General features: G+C 43.4%; 2 protein-coding genes across 5 annotated transcripts; one reads left to right on the forward strand and one right to left on the reverse strand.

Moving 5' to 3' along the window:
• Positions 1 to 212: 212 nt before the first annotated feature.
• Positions 213 to 2,902, reverse strand: stx11b.1 (syntaxin 11b, tandem duplicate 1). The gene is made up of 2 exons (XM_088361658.1): positions 2,588 to 2,902; positions 213 to 1,681 (listed from the first exon to the last, which is right to left on the reverse strand). The coding sequence occupies exon 2, from the start codon at positions 1,672 to 1,674 to the stop codon at positions 778 to 780; it is 897 nt and encodes a 298-aa protein (XP_088217784.1). The 5' UTR covers positions 1,675 to 1,681; positions 2,588 to 2,902; the 3' UTR covers positions 213 to 777.
• Positions 2,903 to 2,932: 30 nt separating this feature from the next.
• mthfd1l (methylenetetrahydrofolate dehydrogenase (NADP+ dependent) 1 like) lies at positions 2,933 to 17,193 on the forward strand. 4 transcript variants are annotated; one of them, XM_088361655.1, is made up of 29 exons: positions 2,933 to 3,102; positions 3,731 to 3,988; positions 4,579 to 4,663; positions 4,735 to 4,785; positions 4,881 to 4,934; positions 5,284 to 5,408; positions 5,870 to 5,970; positions 6,032 to 6,168; positions 6,238 to 6,349; positions 6,416 to 6,477; positions 6,558 to 6,655; positions 6,740 to 6,913; positions 6,985 to 7,121; positions 7,260 to 7,306; positions 7,389 to 7,496; positions 7,574 to 7,648; positions 7,908 to 8,010; positions 8,130 to 8,206; positions 8,849 to 8,989; positions 9,652 to 9,720; positions 10,735 to 10,846; positions 12,713 to 12,850; positions 13,256 to 13,299; positions 13,981 to 14,084; positions 14,153 to 14,330; positions 14,447 to 14,554; positions 14,642 to 14,794; positions 16,225 to 16,345; positions 16,727 to 17,193. In XM_088361655.1, the coding sequence occupies exons 2-28, from the start codon at positions 3,747 to 3,749 to the stop codon at positions 16,312 to 16,314; spliced, it is 2,925 nt and encodes a 974-aa protein (XP_088217781.1). In that variant the 5' UTR covers positions 2,933 to 3,102; positions 3,731 to 3,746; the 3' UTR covers positions 16,315 to 16,345; positions 16,727 to 17,193. The 4 variants fall into 4 exon arrangements, with proteins under 4 accessions (XP_088217781.1, XP_088217780.1, XP_088217782.1 ...); XM_088361654.1 differs by lacking the exon at positions 2,933 to 3,102 and having other exon boundaries at positions 3,638 to 3,988; XM_088361656.1 differs by lacking the exons at positions 2,933 to 3,102; positions 4,881 to 4,934 and having other exon boundaries at positions 3,638 to 3,988.
• Positions 17,194 to 18,529: the final 1,336 nt, after the last annotated feature.

Genomic DNA, 18,529 nt, shown 5'->3' on the forward strand with positions numbered 1-18,529 from the left:
AGGTTTTTTTTCCTTCTTCACATAGTTTGTTACATGTGAAGGAATTAAAAACCGGGCCGACCTGTTCATTGAAGTCACACCACATGGAATGTTTTGAAAGGTTCTATTATGACTCCTGCTCTCCATGTATTTAAAACAAGTAATTTAAAATAATTTTTAAAAATTCTAATTTTAGAAATGGCTTTCAGGCAAGGGCTAAAAAACAAGTCACATACGACTAAAATCTTTTTAATGTAGGTTTTTATGCAGTTTGAATGCAGAGAACATAATTTTGAGGCGACAAAACAGATACATTTACTACTATAGAGAAATACAAGGAATTAACATTGGATTTTTTAAAAATTGTGTTGTGCAAATTGGTGTGAAGACAAAGTTTGAGGTCATTAGAAAGCAATAATTTAATAAATCTTAGACATATAAGACATTTGAATGAACATTATAAACAATTAGATTTTTTTTTTACAGATTATTTACATAACAAGGGTCAAGCATACATCATTTTGTGGTCCTGAGCAGGAAAATGCTTCATCTGGAAAGATCAATTTTGTGTTTTGATACAAAATGGAACCAAAAAATAATCTGGAGATACTGTACGTGCTTTGCAACAGGGACGTATTGGAAATTCAAACTATGTGTTTCGGCGCGTCTCATTCCTTAGGTGGAATTTTATCTAGCTTCCTGGTTTGCGAACGATGTCAGAAATAGTTCCGCGAAATATGGGGACATGATCATTGAAGTATTTCTCGAAACACGACAAACAGGCTTCCGCGTCTGGTTTTACTCATAGCAAGGGAAGCAACTACAAAACATCTTTTTAAACGGGTTGTTTCTGTCGTGACGTTTGGCCTTGCCGAGTTTAAAAAGCGCTTCCTGCATGACCTCATCCGTTTTCTGAACGTTGGTCTCGATGGAGTTGAGCATGGAGCCTTGATCCTCCACCAGCAAGGCGACGTCCAGGAAGATCTCGTGGACTCCCTTGATGCGGTTCTCCAGGTCCACCAGCTCCTGATGGCGCTTCTCGATCTGGGAGAGAGCGGCGCGAGCCGTCTTGCCTTCCGCCATAATGTTGTCGGTGAAGATATTCCAGTGGCCTTTCTCGATCATCTCCTCCACCTCGTCGCCAGTCACCTCACGACCCACGATCTCCATCTGCCTCTGGATCTGGGCTTTACAGTTGTCCCGGTGGCTCATTTCGGCCTCGTTGTAGTCAAACATCGCGTCTCGGAAGCCGTTGCTCAGGCAGGCGTACTGCGTCCGGGCAATGCGCGTGACGGCCGAATTAGGGCCGTGGACCTCGTCCAGCTTGTGCGCCGTGTTTTCCATGTCCCGCAAGTTGGACAGCACTCGCTCGGCTCGCGATTTTATATCGCCGCCGATGGCGTTTGCGTCTCTTTTGATGGTGCTCATGGTGGTGACGCCCTGAAGCATGCGAGAGTTCTGCTCCCGCAACCGTTTCACCTCTAGGCGAATGAGCTGGACGTCTTTGTGGATGGCCTCCGCCTGCTCGAAGATCTTTTCCACGGCGGGGCTGTTGTCGAACACCACCGCCTCGTGGGGCAGCTCGTCCTCCAGGTCCACGTTACTAAGGGAGTCCGATAAAGCCGACTCGGCGTATTCCATCGACTCCATTTGGCTACTCGACAATTCCTGCATGTTGCTCAGTCGGTCCCTCATGGCTGAGCTGCAAAAATGAGAGTTTACAGGTTTTAAATCTGCAGAGGTAAGATATTAGCTGAAACGTTAAAAAAAAAAAAAAAATTCTTTTGACCTAATTTAGCATTTACCTGGACTTCGAGCCTGACTTTATGTTGAGTTTGAGCCAAATCTGCATTCAAGTTTAAGATGGCTAAATGTCAACACAAGATATCAGACTGCCTTCTTCCTTCAGGGTGGAGCCCACCCAGTACCCAGCACTGGCCCAACAGGTTCTGAATAATTTACTTCTGGAGGTGTTGCTCCTCACCAAACAGGTTTCTTCAACTCGTCATCTGACTGACATCTTTGTCCAAGTATTCGTTTTGATTCTTTATCAGGGACGAGCGTCACGTTCAGCAGATACCATGCTTTTTAGGACATTTTTATCAATGCCAATTCAGTGGCGGGAAATATAGTATGATAGATTATTTATATCTAGAATTGTGACGATTGATTACCCACAATTCTCCAAAACAAGGAATTAGAATTTTACGTAAAACTAACAATCGCAGAAAATAGGTTGGAATTGACCTGAAAAGTATTTTCCAATGTGTTTGATGAATCTGGTTGATATGGACGTTCACGCTTTGAAATAAACTATAATATATATAACTTCACAATTCTATATTGATATTAATTGAAATACACCTGCAATGGTAACAGCTCATCATATTAGCTTTGACATACTACTCACTTGACTTTATATTATTATTATTTTGACCACTATTGCGAGTCTATTTTGTTTATTAATGGTAATTTTGACACATTTTCGGGGTTTTCATGCATTTGACCAATTTTTATACTCATTTGAATTCACAAAAAATAGATTTCTGAATGAACACACCACACAAACCCAAACCTTCATTACAGTAACCAAGTAAAAGTGTCTTACCTTTGCTGTTTTTTTCCAATGTTTGTCTTAAATTTTAGGTGCCCGTTGTCTCAGCACCATCACACAATGCAGGAAGCAGCAATGGGGGGCCCTAAATGTGCATGCAAAGAGCAGATATCTCGGGCTGCCTACGTTGGTTGGCTTATATGTGAATGTCAGAAGGCATGAGGCAGGAATGCAGACCGGTGGGTTTGTGATGCAATGTAGGACAAAAAGAAAAAGGTGTGTGAGCAGCAGCTGCAGGACCAACCAGACGTTGATGCGCTTTTCTGCACCAATTTGATCCCATTGTGCACTGGGTTTCGTGTGTTTAGCGATTTTGTGCATAATGTTTCAAGTCTTTTTAGTTGTGTTGATGATCATTCTAATTGAAGCAGCCCAGCTATGGTGACCGGTGACATCCAGTCGATTGACACATTCAATATGGTGGACGCGCTGACGTATACTGGGGGCAAGAGTCTAGACAGCGGGGCAATATAACATAAACGATCACAATAATTTATCGAAAGGAAAAGGTAAGAACAGTCCTCGTGAAAATCGTTCCCTAGCGGGTTAATTTAATCTGTATGAGGTTAAATTAACTACTGAAATAAACCAACATTGAAATAAATTGACTTTTCTAAAGAATGATATCCACGTTTTATGTTACTTCTTTGTGAGAATAAAAATCTTTATTATGTTGTTTACATCTTTGAAAAAGAAAAGAAAGAAACACGTTTGTAGTTTATCCATAGCTTAAGTGGCGTCTTATGATCGATTTGGCCTTATATGACTTGTGACAAAACCACATGCGAGCGCATGCTAGCTTTTAACTTTTGTCACGCTGTTGCGTTCATCAATAACTCGTAAATACCAAGAGAAGAAGTTGTTTACGCATGACCTGACAATAATTTTCTATTAGGATGTGACACTTCAGACAAAATAAATGCCTGTTGTGTTCTAATAAAGCCATGCTTTTGTTATTGGTATGTCCAACATTCATAGATTATTTTGTATCTTGTTGTCACTACCATAAGTTCCATATTTCCTACGGTCTTTGAAGCCACCATGCTTCCATCAGAACCCTAATATCTTCCTTTGGTAGTTTGGCTACCTCGCCGGCAGAAGTTGCCAAGTGCTCACCAATTTTTTGCTCTTATAAAGGAACAAAGAATCGAAAATGAAACCATCCGTAATTCGCAGCGCTTGTGGCAACGCTGCTCTTCGGATACAACATGCTCGACACGGAAGGAGGGTCAGCGGGACACCGCAGAGATGCCAGCCGACTGCTGCGACTCACAGCCGGCTTGTGGTGCGAGCGGCGAGCGCTACGGCTAACAGCGGCACCAACGCCAAACTGACCGACTACTTCGGAAAGCGTTTGCCGAAACGAGACGCCGTTGACTCCGATCACTCTCTCAGGTAAAGAAGTATTTTGGCTGGTCGACACTTCCGCTGTTTATGCCGTTTTGACTAGCCGCCAAACACGCCGTTTCCCGGATAGGATCAGAGACCTTTTCCCGCCGTCAGCTGATGTAACCTCGCCTCTTAGTTGTTCTACATGATCGTTTAATCGTCAGGAAAAAAAAAGAGAATTAAGACGCAGGTCGTCAGATAATGTATCATTCAATGTAATCATTCATACAATAATTTAATATTTTATGTATTCATTCATTGAACGTGTAAATGTGTCGTCATATAAATGCGCAATGGGTGACTCGTGTAGTAGCTGGGTACCCGACACTTAATTATACATTTATTACTTCTTTAATGGCAAACTTGTGTTTATTGTGTTCCATAACTTTTCCTCAAATGTTTTGTTTAGTTTCTTACTAGTTGGTTGATGCTACAATGTTTGTGTCTCGTTTCATTGTTCAAAGCGAACATATCAGACTCTAATTTATGCCGAGCAACATCAGTTGTGTTGTAATTGTTACAGTCCAAATCCATATTCATTGAGCCTTAGAGACAATATATGTTAAAATATTTATGTCCTGTTTTTTCCGTCACAGAGATGTGATTCACAGCACCAAAGAGGCAATCGTGGCCCTGCAGAGAAAGAATCCAGGTGTCCAGCCACTGCTTGCCATTATACAGGTAGTGTATGACTTTTTTCACTCTTTTAAAATGTCATTTGCTTTAGTCGTCAGAGTAACTTTATTTCAAAGGTGGGTGAAGATGACAACCTGTTGGAGATCAACAAGAAAATAGCAGGAAAGGTAATTCTCATTTGAACGAATGACCCCCTTTTGTTCTTCCTCACCGTTCTATACCAAGTCTCCGATAATCGCTTTTTCTTCACATTCTCCCACAGGTGAGCTTAAACGTCACTCAGACCTGTCTTGCTAAGGATTGCAGTGAAGACGAAGTAAGTGAATCAAAAAAGCAAAACCCATCAGACCCGTTTAGCGAGTCTGTGTCTGCGTTTAGCATTCTGCCGGCTGTTTGTTTGCTCGTCATGTGATCAACCGTATCGGAACTGCTAAATCCAATTTGGTAATTGCTCAACTGTGACTCACTGATGTTTACACACTAGGCCAAATTGACTTTGTTGCATTTTCAGCATAGGCAAATAAACTAATGTTTAATAACTTTTGTGTGCTTGACTTCTACTTTACAGCGCTTCTCTTTTTATATGACCGCAGTTTTCATTTCCTTCAATTGGTTGTTTTGTGTCCGCAAGTTTCCTTACATATTTGCTTTGTCCGCATGAATAGATTGTCGAGGAGGTGTTGAAGCTGAACCAGGACCCCGGGGTGCACGGCATCTACCTCCACCTCCCCCCTGCTTCCCTCACCGACCGAGTGCTTGACGCCCTCAAACCTGAGAAGGATGTGGATGGGTAAAATGATGCACATTGGGTCAAATTATTTAATCATTAAAAATAACCGTTGAAGAAAAATGCCCTAGCCTTGAGGCAAATTCCCATCTGTACAGATAATTTGATTTAAAGAAGAAAAAAATTAAAGCACCCTCAGTGTGTGTACAGTTCTCTCGTGACTTCTTCTGCCTCTTAGGCTAACTTGCGCCGATTTACAAAGCTCCTATCCCAGGTCGAGATGTGCTAATTCATAACAGTTTCTTGGCACCAAGCTGCCACAAGAGGACGCCAAATCCTCATCAAAGGAGGGCTACTTTTCTGTTTGCACGGCTTTGGTGAAAACAAACATTGTGTTCATTTTTAATAAAGGCCAAAAGTATCTCATATGACTTTTTGTAAATGTAAACGAATCAAATTCTAACATTTATGTCCGCTACTAAGCCTAATCCAAGACTTGTGCTTCTTTCATTCATCTACAAAAGGATAACGTATTTGAACATGGGTCGTTTGGTGCAAGGCGACCTGAACAAAGGCTTTGTCCCGCCTCTTGCTGGCGCTGTAATGGATCTGTTGCAGAAACACGGTGAGTTAACTCTGCACGTGTTACCTTGTGACATATAATAAATGAAACTATTTGGCTCTAGACTCCTCGGTAGAAGGAAGAACAGTACTCCTGATCGGTGCTGACGGACCTCTTGGAGTGGCCCTGCAGTGCCTGCTGGAGAGAAATGGAATGGCAGCTCTTAAAAGTCATTCCAGTTTCAAGAACCTACAAAGACAGGTACCATTTTCAGTGGCTTATAGTTGACTTGTTGTTTTCGGACTCATCTCATGTTAATTATTTTGCCAGGTGATGGAGGCTGATGCTGTGGTGTTACTCGGTGCAGAGGATCTTGACATCCCACCCACTTGGATCAGGCCTGGGGCCGCGGTAATCCGCTGGGAGCCCAGCCTAGACTCGGGTACCGTAAAACAATGGTCCCCAAGCGGTGCAGAATGGGTCCATAAGATGTCATTTTGATTTTCAGATGACTCCGAGATGTCTTCAAAATCCGGGTTGGCATATCTCACGGCAGCACACAGAGTGCAGGTATAAAATACAGATTACGGGACAACTCGGTTCTTCAATTTTGCGTTCCATTCTTACTGTTGGTTTGGTTTGTCTCGAAGAACGTGGTGCACAGCAGTAGTCGGAGGATCCAGGAGCAGCAGCACCGACCGTGGCGACTGCGCAACCTCAAACTGCAGCCCCTGACGCCTGTGCCGAGGTACTTGAAGCTTAAAGATGATGTGAATTGGAATTATTTGAATCTCATGCTTTTTTTTTTTTGTCCTGTTCATTTGTTTGCCAGTGACATTGAGATTTCCAGAGCACAGACCCCCAAGGCAGTGGAGGAGCTGGCAGAGGAGATCGGTCTGTTGCCAGAAGAGCTTGAAGCTTACGGCAGGAGCAAAGCAAAAGTCCGCCTCTCCCTGTTAGAGCGCCTACAAACACAGCCGGACGGCAAATATGTCCTGGTGGCGGGGTGAGTCGGTTTGTCTTACCCGTCGCTCGTACAGAAATGCAAAGCTAAACCACCTTGTGTGTTTCTGTCAGAATCACGCCGACCCCACTTGGCGAAGGGAAGAGCACCGTGACAATTGGCTTAGTCCAGGCTCTGTCTGCTCACCTGAAGCTCAACTCTTTTGCGTGTCTACGACAACCCTCTCAGGGACCCACCTTTGGGGTCAAAGGTATGCAGTGCACACGGGTTTGGTTGGTCATTTCATCCCCTGATGCGTCATGGAGGGGGCAGTTCATTCAGAGTTCAGAGCTCAGCACTCCTGTCTTGTTGTCAACCTCTAACTGTGCTTTGCCTTTTTTGTGTCTAGGGGGAGCAGCAGGAGGGGGCTACGCTCAGGTCATCCCAATGGAGGAGGTGAGACGCACACAGCCTTCTTCCTTTCCGGGATTAGCCCTCGCCCCCAAAAAATAAAAAGTATTTCGCAAATTTTTTTTAGTTCAACCTCCATCTGACGGGCGACATTCACGCCATCACCGCTGCCAACAACCTGGTGGCGGCGGCCATCGACGCCAGGATGCTTCATGAGGCCACGCAGTCAGACAAGGTATAAACAACATTTCAACAAAAATCTTCACATTCCCGAAAATGAACTTTTTTATTTCTTTTTTTGTTCAATCCAAGGCTTTGTACAGCAGACTGGTCCCTTCCGTTAACGGAGCGAGGGGGTTTTCACCCATCCAGGTTGCTAGGCTGCGTGTAAGTGGGATCATCTGTTTGTCCACTAGGGGTCCTCAGTTGTTGTCAGCCACCCAAAAAACAGAACTGAAGACTTCATGAGGCCCCAGAGTTGATGTAGTTTGTGAAAGAATGTCTTCAGTTTATTGTGGACACAACTATAAACATGAATCGGTTTTAATACAGAAGCAGAAATAAAGTTGGAAGTCCTTCTCTTAGGTTTCAATTGAATATTGAGACAAGTGTAGTTTGTCTTACACCTCCCGTCTTCTCATTCCAGCGTCTCGGCATCAACAAAAGCGACCCTGCCTCTCTCACGCCCGAGGAAGTGTCTTCTTTTGTTCGTCTTGACCTCGACCCAAACAAGATTACCTGGCAGCGAGGTAAAACACAACAGCTTTCATCCCTAAAATTAACATCGGTACTTTTTGTTGTATAACGTAACTACATTTCCGAAATATATATATAGTTTTCAATTTTTTTATTTTTTTTTATTTTATAGTGGTGGATACAAACGACCGCTTTCTGAGGAAGATCACTGTCGGACAGGCCAGCACTGAAAAAGGACAAATCAGAGAGGTTTGTATGTTAGTTTTTTTTTTCAATTCACATTGATGCAGTCATTTTGGTGCTCTCATGTTGCCCTTAAGTATTTGTTCACCTATAAAAAAAAATCAACAGAGAGAAAAATTGACAAAGATTGGTCGACTGATCTTTTGGGGTGTGGGAGGCAATGCTAATGGGTCAGCCCCTAAAGTTGATAGATGACCCCCCCTCCTCCCTCCCAGATGTATGTTGGTCATAATTTTGCCATGAGGACAGGTAATGAAATCCCGCATGTAAACATTTCTCCTCCAATAGGAAGCCGGCGAGCCTAAGCAAAAGCAAATATTTGAAGAAAGGGGAAAAATGATAACGTACCCACATCAACCTAACGTAGCGGTTCAGCATTTATCGCCGTCAGTTGGTTCATCCTCCACTAGATACACGATTGCCCCTGAGGGTTTTGCAAACATTCTGGTGGATTGATGTGGTTCAAGAAGTGTGATACATTTTCAACTCGGGTTTTCTGTACGTCTCCCGGTGGGACCCAACATATAATTTTTTTAAGCTGTCTCTCTCTATATATTTTTGAATGACATCGTATCTGCAATTTTCTTCAAGGCATCAATTCCCTCGTTGCCTTTTTTTGTGGTTCACACTTGTTGTTACCCTCTCCAGACGGGTTTTGACATTGCGGTGGCCAGCGAGATCATGGCCATCTTGGCTCTGACCGACAGCCCGAAGGACATGAAACAAAGACTGGCGCGCATGGTGGTGGGGACTAGCCGGTCTGGACGGCCCGTCACCACAGCGGACCTGGTGGGTGTTTGATCTTTTGCATCCCTGCAGTGTGAGAACAGACAATCCAAGCCTCCCTCTCACTTCCCACTCCTGCCGCTCAGTTGATCACGGCTACGTCTCCTCATTCCCGCAGGGGAAAATGCGAATTCCTTTTACGTGTGTTTAAAATTTTGACGATAAAGTCTTTATTTGTGACAAGTCGGCTTTATATGAATACACATGTCCCTGATTTGCGGTTGAACTGGCCAAACAAAACAACACGGTAAATCCAACCTTGATTTAAAAAAACAAAAAAAAACCTCATTTGAGCACTTCTCAGCAGGTCCGGCCGACAAGGTCAACTGGCTCTGGTTTCCCATGGAGGACTGTGGCATGTTTCAGGGGCAGAGGAGGCTCCCCTATAAAATGACATTAGTCTGCCCCCACCTCAGCCTTATGACATCATTACCCTCTTAAATTATTGACCCTTGAATCTTCCAACATTTCGGTACTTTTTGCACAACATCCTGTTTTGACGAATTCACCCAAAAAAAAAATTACTGACTCAATTAGAATTGGTATTCAAGCAGCACTGTAAAATCATTCTTTTCACATTTTGGTAACATGAGACCAATTTTTAAAATAAGCGTCACAGTGTGTTATTGTTCACTAACCCAACCGATGTTTCTATCTTGCATCAGGGTGTGAGCGGGGCGCTGGCTGTGCTCATGAAGGACGCCATCAAGCCCACGCTGATGCAAACGCTGGAGGTGAGTCGCCGTGTGACATGACCACTCGTCCACGCCCTTCTTGGATATGCCCGTAGGATAAACAAGGCGATGGCACAAGGGGAAATTGAAAGGCTTGGCCCCTTCGGCCTCTGCTGTCAAGACGGACGGCAAATGCTCCTTGGAGAGTTCTTAAAAGATGTTAGATTGACTCCTTCCATCCCCGGCTCTCAATGTAAAGAGCTGTTAAGCAGCATGTCGACGGGCGCTAAAAGTTGAGCCATGTTGTTACAGATGTCTGGTAGACACAATTTCATTTTAGTGGGTCGTTAAGGTCAAACTTTGTGTAATGTCTGCTTTATAGTTCGCGGAGTTTGAACAGTGATATGAATTCAAAAGAATCCCAAATTTTGATACATAAAGCTAAAAAAAAAAAAAAAAGTGAAAATTTGTGATGACTTCTTTTTTCCACTTTTCCTTGTTTTTTCGGAGGAAGTGCTGCGGTCCTGTTGTGCAAGCTGTTTCTTGAGATTCTGCTCAGGGAGTTGCTATCGTGGCCAGTGGGGCCATTTTTGGGGAATTTTCCATGCAGCGTGGTTGGCTTGGGTCCTTTATGGCCTCTGTGTTTTTTTTGTTTTTTTTAAAAGTACAGACACAACACACTATGTGAAGTGGGCTAATGGAAGATGTATAGTATTCCTGTGTATTAATTTTGTGGAGAAGAGGAAACTTCAACTTCCTGTTTTGTTCACGACCTCGGTTTGCCCCCCCGGTGAATAGTTGACACCCTTGTACTTTTTCTTTCATGACTTCCCATTACGGCACCATCATTAATGCGGATGTGGAAACGGTCAAGTGAAGTTAAAGTTCAGGGGTGGCGTACGTGGGCCACTGTGGTTTTTGGCGATGAGGTTACAAGGCCCCTAAGAACTTTTTTTATAAGTGCTGCCAGCACACAAGCGCATATCACAAATGTCACGTGAAATATTTCAACCAGTTGCCGATGGTTATGCTGTCCGACTAAACGCTGGTGTGTCTTCTCTTTTGTCGCCGCAGGGTTCACCGGTGTTTGTCCACGCCGGGCCTTTTGCCAACATCGCCCACGGCAACTCTTCGGTCCTCGCAGACAAGCTGGCTTTGAAGTTGGTTGGACGGGATGGCTTTGTGGGTGAGCTACTCTGGTGTGGCTATCCGGTGACGCTTTCGAGAAAATCAATGGAAAGATTGCGTAAAAAGCAGAAAGGAAGGAAGTAAATTGATAATCTTAAGAGCCTCTGGAATTCTGGAATAAGCCACACTAATCCCTTCAACGCCAAGGCATACATGAGTACTTCCATTTTTATCTATCCATCTGCTCTTGTTGTCTACGTTTACTTTGGCAGCAGAAGCATGTTTGGAATGTGTGCATGTGGTTTGGCAGACCTTTCGCAACCACTGTCTAACTTTTTCTATGTATACTTTCAATTTTCTAATGTGAGCAAACAATAGTTGAGAGCATTTAACACGGGCAGTCAACTGTTGTGAACTTCTGACAAAATATGGGTGTCATTTGAGGTCAGACGTCATCTGCGCTTAATGCCGTCCCATTCAATCATTTAACTGGGTAAACATAATATTTGGGTCTGGGCAAAATGAAACAGGATGTCATCAAGGCCTACCTGTCTGCATGATTGTTACTCGACACTCGGGTATGTGAGGAACTTGATTCCTGCCTGTCTTCCCCCTGCCACGACAGCTGGGATGCATGATGATGATGACCTCCCCCTTCTCCCCCAAGCAAATGCACTTCCTCCCGCTCCCATCAACTTCCTGCCCAACCTTAAAACCATAGTAAATGTTTGATTGGCCCAATCCACACAAATATGTAATTATGCTCACAACAATTTAAACAAAGATTAAAGCTGAGCTCCTCTCATTGAAAAATGAACTCTTGATGAACTTCACTTGAAGGATGCATGAGCGGTGGGTGTATTTTTGTTTTCAAGTCATCTTGACCCTGAAATAGAGTCCATATTGACTGAAACCCTGCATTCCAGCTCTTTGGTAAATATCCTTAATATAGATCTATATTAACCCTCACAAATGAAGGGACTCCAACCCACTTACCACTCGGCCACGTACTGCCATGTAATCAAATCACACCTATTCACTTGCTTATGTTTTTTTTTTTTCCCCTCCTCAAACAGGCTTCCTGTGAACGTCATCACATTTATTAGATTTGTAATGTTAAGTGGGTTAGCTGTTTGCTCTTTCCTCTCAGAAAGTTTTGATGCCTTGTTCAAAAACAAAAATCAAACCCTCGATTATTCAAGAATTTTATGAAAATAATTCGTTTAGCTTGTAATACGTGGGAGGATCAACTCGCAATCACTGTTGCATGTTGAATTTACGAGAGGGGCTTTCCATCTTGTTGGCTGGTCACAAAGAGCCCATCAAGTCAATGAATGGTAACTGTTAAACTAAAACAGAGGCGGAAACCGTATGCAACAATTAGATTATTTTCTTTGCAGTTTGAATTGAAGTCCTATTAACCGTTTTCAGCCTTCACATTGTAGTGTCGTCCCCATAAATATTTTGAGATTGGTACTGTAGTACTTGACTCTGTTCAAACTCTAATGGACAGGTTTTAGCTTTGAAATGCACCGCTGTAGTACTTCAAGATTGGCTCAGACAAGCTAATGTTGTTCTAGCAGTATAACGAAACAGGAAAAGCTTATCTTAACAAGGCCGCTGTGTTAGATGGACTCCATATTCGCTTTCCTTGGCCCTGTTCAAAAGGGCGCCCTTATCGGAGGCCCTGTGGCTCTTTGAGAGACCGCAGTGAAACATCTCTCAACATCTCTTAACCTCAAAATATATTTAGTAAGACCATAAAATACTTTTATTGATAGCGTTCCCCCTCCAAATGAAATAAAAAAACAATTAAAACATTCTATGTTTGAACACAAACGATGATTTCATCTGGCTAACGCCTGCTAGCTTAATGCTTACCTAACTGCGCATTATTTAATTTAGCATTTGTATCTATTTGCAGTGACCGAAGCCGGCTTCGGGGCGGATATCGGGATGGAGAAGTTCTTCAACATTAAATGTCGCACATCAGGCTTGAAGCCCGATGTGGTGGTTCTAGTTGCGACCGTTCGGGCTCTGAAGATGCACGGCGGAGGCCCCGAGATAAGTTCCGACTGAGCGGCCCACCATTGTTTTGTCATTCTGAAGTTACAGAAACGTTACTTGATATTTCTGGAGAGTCATGCTGTTAACTAACTGCGCCTAATCAAGTTTGGGAGAAGACTGAACATTTCTTTATGGAGATCCAACTGCAATAACAACTGATTAAATGTACGCATGCACCATGAGATTGAATTTAGGGCCTGCGGCGGGAAACTATCCAAATGCACCACAGATGTCCAGTCGGACTCAGCAATGAACTGATTAGTGCGGGTTTAAAAGGCTGACCGATGTTTTGGTTTGACACAGATTTTTTAGAAAAAAAATTTAGATGGCCCTTTGTCATCCTGATCAAATTTTAAGAAATTGATGCCAAATTCTGACATGTTTGATTATTTCTGTTTATAGGTGTCAGCCGGCGCGCCACTTCCAAGAGAATACATCGAGGAGGTACGAGGCACTTTACATCTCAGCTGGCATAGAAGCAAAAACGTATTTGTCTGCACTTAGTTATTGCTTTTAAGTCAGGCCGCTTGCAGCCCCAATTACAGCTCCTTAAATTCGTTATAAGCGAGGCAAGACTTCAATTATCGATTCAGTCATTTGCTCATTTTTGTAATGCAGTCAATGGTTTGGCCGAACCCGTGACATTCGCATACGCGCACAATTCGTCAAACAGTTTTTCATGTGGCCAAAATTTACTTTAATTTCAATTGGACTTAATTTGGGTATTTTCTTTTTTTTTGGTGGCATTTTATCGCATCCACATTTTTCCTGTGTGGCTCTCACATGTTTACACGCTGACATATTATCCACTCATTTTGCCTGCTAAAGCGGGAGTCACTTGACTGACAGCTGAAACGAATTTTGAATGTGGTTTTCCCGTAATGTGGAGGTGTTATCCTTCAGGAGTTTACGTGCGCACCTCCATATCGGGCCGGGATCAAGCGCGCCGCCCCGCTCCAAGGCAGACTCAGCTGACTAAATAATGGAGCAGCGTGGCTTAATTGTCAAGGCTGTGATGAGAACCAGAAGTGGTTGGGGCAAAACAGAGCTGCTCAAATGAATTTAGGAGATGTCGTACAAAATAAATCAAATTCCATTTATTATTTGTCTTTCATTTTCTTGCAGAATCTCTCCCTCGTTAAAGACGGCTGCCTCAGCAATCTGAGAAAGCAGATCGGGATCGCTCGTCTTTTTGGGGTTCCGGTCGTGGTGGCGCTTAACGTCTTCAAGTAAGAATCATTTCTTAACTGTAGGTGATTTTTTTTGTCGCGGTTACCTAAGGCTTGATCCGTTTCAGGACGGACACCCAGTCTGAGATAGACCTTGTGTGTGAGCTGGCTAAAGATTGCGGGGCGTCTGACGCCGTGCCTTGCCACCACTGGGCACAGGGAGGGCGAGGTTCTGTGGAGCTTGCCCGGGCCACGAAAGCGGCCACCAGCAGACCCAACAACATCCGGTTCCTCTACGACATTGAGGTGAGAGTAAAGTCGCAATTTATTTCCATTACTTTTCCCTTTTACAAGTTTGGAAGTTTTTTTTTTGGGGGGGGGAGTTGGAGAATGCTGATGTGTACTCTACTCTCCTGTGATAGATCCCGATAGTGGAGAAGATTAGAACCATAGCCCAGAAGGTGTATGGAGCTGATGACATTGAGCTGTCCTCTGAGGCCATGGACAAAATAAATTACTATGATCAGCAGGTGAGAGTGCTACATAGTAAAACATTTTTTTGTTGTTGTCTGAAACGGATATTAAGTATTGTGGTCTATTTTCCTCTTTACAAAAAGGGCTACGGTTCTTTACCGATCTGCATGGCCAAGACCCACCTGTCCCTCTCCCACATGCCGGCCAAGAAAGGCGCACCCACCGGCTTCATTTTGCCAATCCGAGACGTTCGTGCCAGCATCGGCGCCGGCTTCATCTATCCCCTCGTGGGAACGGTATGTTGCGGATCGCCGTGGCACAGATTTGATTAAATCCGATGTAGCAGCAAGCGACAGCCATATTTGCGCCAAATGGGCTCCTCGCCCGCAGGTTGGACCGAGATGAAACCTCTTGACCTCTAATAGGCTCGAGCACGTTCCTTAAACAGTGCGCCTCCCGCTGTTTCACCACGATGGCCCTGAGGCCTGGGCTCTGATTGGCCAATGAAGGGGTGTCAGGCTCGCTGGGAAGGGGCGGAGGTGTCTCGATGTGGCGTCTATCGACACTGCCTTTGATCTACTGCGGCCCACCGAGTCGCCGCCGCACCGACGACCCTTGAACTGTGTTTCCCAACCAAAATAGTCTCACAGTTTGAACTATGTATTTGATCGATAAGGCTCTTTAGCACAGATGGGGAAATATCTGGGAGACTGGGGGAACACGTAGTCCTGGGAAATGGGGGTAAGGGGTCTTTGTAGGGTTAAGAATCAGGAAGTGGAATGATGTCATTCCTATGAAATGTGAGGGAGGGGTGAAAAGCAGAACAATAGAACCCCCAAGAGTTCACATCCCGCACCATTCAACTCCAGCCGGCTCAAATTTATCGAAAAAAACTCTCATCCACGAATAGAAGGGGTCCGCTGTACTTTCTTCAGACATGGCGGCGACTCGGCTCACGCTATGGCGTCATCGGAGGGCCTTGAGATGAAGTGCTTTCCCCATTCTCACACGACTTAATGCAGTCCATTAGATAATGACATCATGCCACACGGTTAAATTTCTTCAAGCCCGCTCACATCGTTGAGTCACGTGCAGCTTGAAGAGTCATGATGACCTCAGTACCAGTCATCTGCAGAACCCCCCCGAAGTTTTGTTTACTTGCAGTGCTGCCTTTCCTTTCCCCATACAGGAAATTGCCCCAGTCACGTCCTCTCGCCTCAGTTCCATTAATGGCCCTGTAGAGCTGGCCTTGGGTCACAAGCAAGAAGGCATGCAAAGAATGCTGCCAGATCATTTTCTTGGGAGATTTACGAGACCGACTTGGCCTCTGTGTGAAACTGTTTGACATCTTCTTGAAATTCAAATAAAATAAATTGGTTGTGACTTTAGTTAATATGGATGGGCGCCTCATCTTGTTTGGCCTAAAATAGCTTCGCAGCTAAAAGTTCAAAAGTGTCTCCCCTTAATTCAATGATGCCCTCCCATGATCTTTCCCTCTTATTTATTAAATCCACATGACCTTGGTATGTCCGGACTCTTCACGATAAGTTACAACACTACTGTCCTCACATGTTCACCAGAAATGGCTTAATTGGTGACATAATCACCATATTCAACAGCTAATATTAATTAATTGATTTTTCAAATGTTTTTAGCAGACTTCAATTGTGCAGAATTTTGCTTGTCTTGCTCAAATCAGCTTTTGTGTCACTTGTCTCGCATTCAGATGAGCACCATGCCCGGTCTGCCAACTCGACCCTGTTTCTACGACATTGACCTGGACCCGCTCACTGAGGAGGTCACGGGGCTCTTTTGAGCACATCAAGTTGCTCACAGGAAGACATTTGGTACTTTGCACCACAAATTAATTGTAATATCCTCTTCTCCAAAATCTTTTTGTACTGGGTGGAACCGGGACTTAAATGTATTCAGTCTTCTTACTGGAATCAGTCATGATGACCAAGAATGCTGTGAGTCAACTGAGGCATTTGTCCTTGTCAAAAAAAAAACAAAAACGTTTTGGACCTTGAGAACATTATTGATCTTTTCCATAATGTTTCACTTACACTACATCATTTCTTTGTTCAATTCTGGACCAGTTCCAATCACTTGAATCATCCGCGCACACAAGATAGGAGATGAGACACTTAGAGAGGCAACATCACACACGCACTCAACATCACACACGCGAGATGTTTTTAAATGCGTCATCCTGTTTCTCTTTACAGGCCTCAAGATGCGCACTGCGTGTTCCATCAACACTCATCGCTGATGGGAAAACACTCCGCAATTGCTACCAGCATCTCATATTGCCTTTGTAGTCCATATGCTGTATTTATTTGCACATATTTGTGTAATATGCCAAAGACGACGCGGTGCTTTGCAAACCTCTCCTTTTCATGTGTTTTTGTCTTAAAAAAAACTTTAAAGTCTAACTTGCAGGTCTGCAGCGTTTTATAGCGACTGTGAGCTTTTTACGCGACTCAGACACATAATCAAATCGCTGTCGGGCGCACAAGTGGCCTTTATGCTCAGTGACGTTTTGTCTGATAATATATTTTAATACTGAATGTTATATTTCATGAAGGTTTCGACATTTCTAAAATAATCTCACACATTAATTAATTTTTCTCAATGACTGCAGTTGTATGTTGATTATTATTTGTTTTAAAAATACACTCATTTAACCCTTAAACTGTTTTGTGTTTTCACTTGACATTATGCCTTTTGTCTGATAATATATTTTAATACCGAATGTTATATTTCATGAAGGGTTCGGCATTTCTAAAAGAATCTCACACATTAATTAATTTTTCTCAATGACTGCAGTTGTATGTTGATTATTATTTGTTTTAAAAATACACTCATTTAATCCTTAAACTGTTTTGTGTTTTCACTTGACATTATGCGTCTTTCATTGGTAATGTGCTAATAGTGCAAATGAAATGATTTTGTTTTTTTTATGTTTTTTTTCCCCAGTATACAGGAAAAGCGCCCCGGGGTGTGACATCAGTAGCGATGAGGCGTTCGAATGCGCGACATGGAAGTCGTGTGCGCACATGGGCAGCATTCCACATCCTCTGTTATTGAGTGTACGGTATGCGCATGTATGTAACTACAGTCGTGACTGGCGGCAAGGAATGTGATGAGCCTTCTTGAGGGGATGACAGACGTGTTGATGAGGAGCAGCCGTCATTGCTTTGCGATGGCAGCCATTGCTTAGTTCAGGGGTGTCAAACTCGTTTTATTCAGGGGCCGCATTGTAGTCATAGTTTCTTTCGAAGGGCTAACCCAAATAAATGTACGAGCACCTCATATTATACACAGTAAAAGCTACAAAACAAACTGACAACTCGTTTTCAAATCAGACAAGTAAAAACTGGTCAAATATTTAAAAAAAATATATTATTAAAAGTGAAAACAATTTGCAATTCTAATAATAACATTGATGCACAATTTGTCTTCGCGGGCCACATAAAATGATGTGGCGGGCCGTATCTGGCCCCCGGGCCTTGAGTTTGACACCTGTGGCTTAGTTGATGTTTTTACTTTTGATTTCACAAGCACAAACATGTCTGGTAAATTGTCAGGCTCAATGACCGCTCGCGCCGACGAGCGTCGGAACACGGTTTGATATTGTTGTTTGTGTTTGTCATTGAATCACAACAGTTTGAATTCACAGGAAGTGACACCTGCTTCTCTGCTTGAGATGTGAAGCTTTTCGTGAGCAGAAGGAATTGTCTGACCTCTTTGTGAAGATAATACACTTTGTAAGTAACTGTCAAAAAAAAAATTCAAATCACAATATACTCACCAAGAGAGCTTTTTTTCTGTTTTAAAGAAAGCAGTCGATTTTTTTTAATGACACCCCAAATGTCAAATATTTGTTGTCCTGTGCATAAAAGGACTCATTGGCTTTTTACCTCTTAAACCGAGTGCTGTATTACAATTTGCCAGTGGTCCATAGTGACTGCACCTCAGTGATGCTGCAAGGCGTGGAGCCTCATGTGATTCTGGCAGGAGGAGGAGGG

The sequence above is a fragment of the Syngnathus floridae genome, chromosome 19, assembly GCF_059516105.1.
Source record: "Syngnathus floridae isolate MCC-2025c chromosome 19, RoL_Sflo_1.0, whole genome shotgun sequence".
Taxonomy (NCBI): domain Eukaryota; kingdom Metazoa; phylum Chordata; class Actinopteri; order Syngnathiformes; family Syngnathidae; genus Syngnathus; species Syngnathus floridae.

Bases quoted from the DNA above. Each gene is read 5' to 3' on its own strand.
- stx11b.1 (XM_088361658.1), bottom strand. From the start codon at position 1,674: ATGAGGGACCGACTGAGCAACATGCAGGAATTGTCGAGTAGCCAAATG.
- mthfd1l (XM_088361655.1), top strand. From the start codon at position 3,747: ATGAAACCATCCGTAATTCGCAGCGCTTGTGGCAACGCTGCTCTTCGG. The intron at 7,122-7,259 runs GTATGCAGTGCA...TTTTGTGTCTAG, and splicing joins ACCCACCTTTGGGGTCAAAG to GGGGAGCAGCAGGAGGGGGC. The intron at 13,300-13,980 runs GTACGAGGCACT...ATTTTCTTGCAG, and splicing joins CAAGAGAATACATCGAGGAG to AATCTCTCCCTCGTTAAAGA.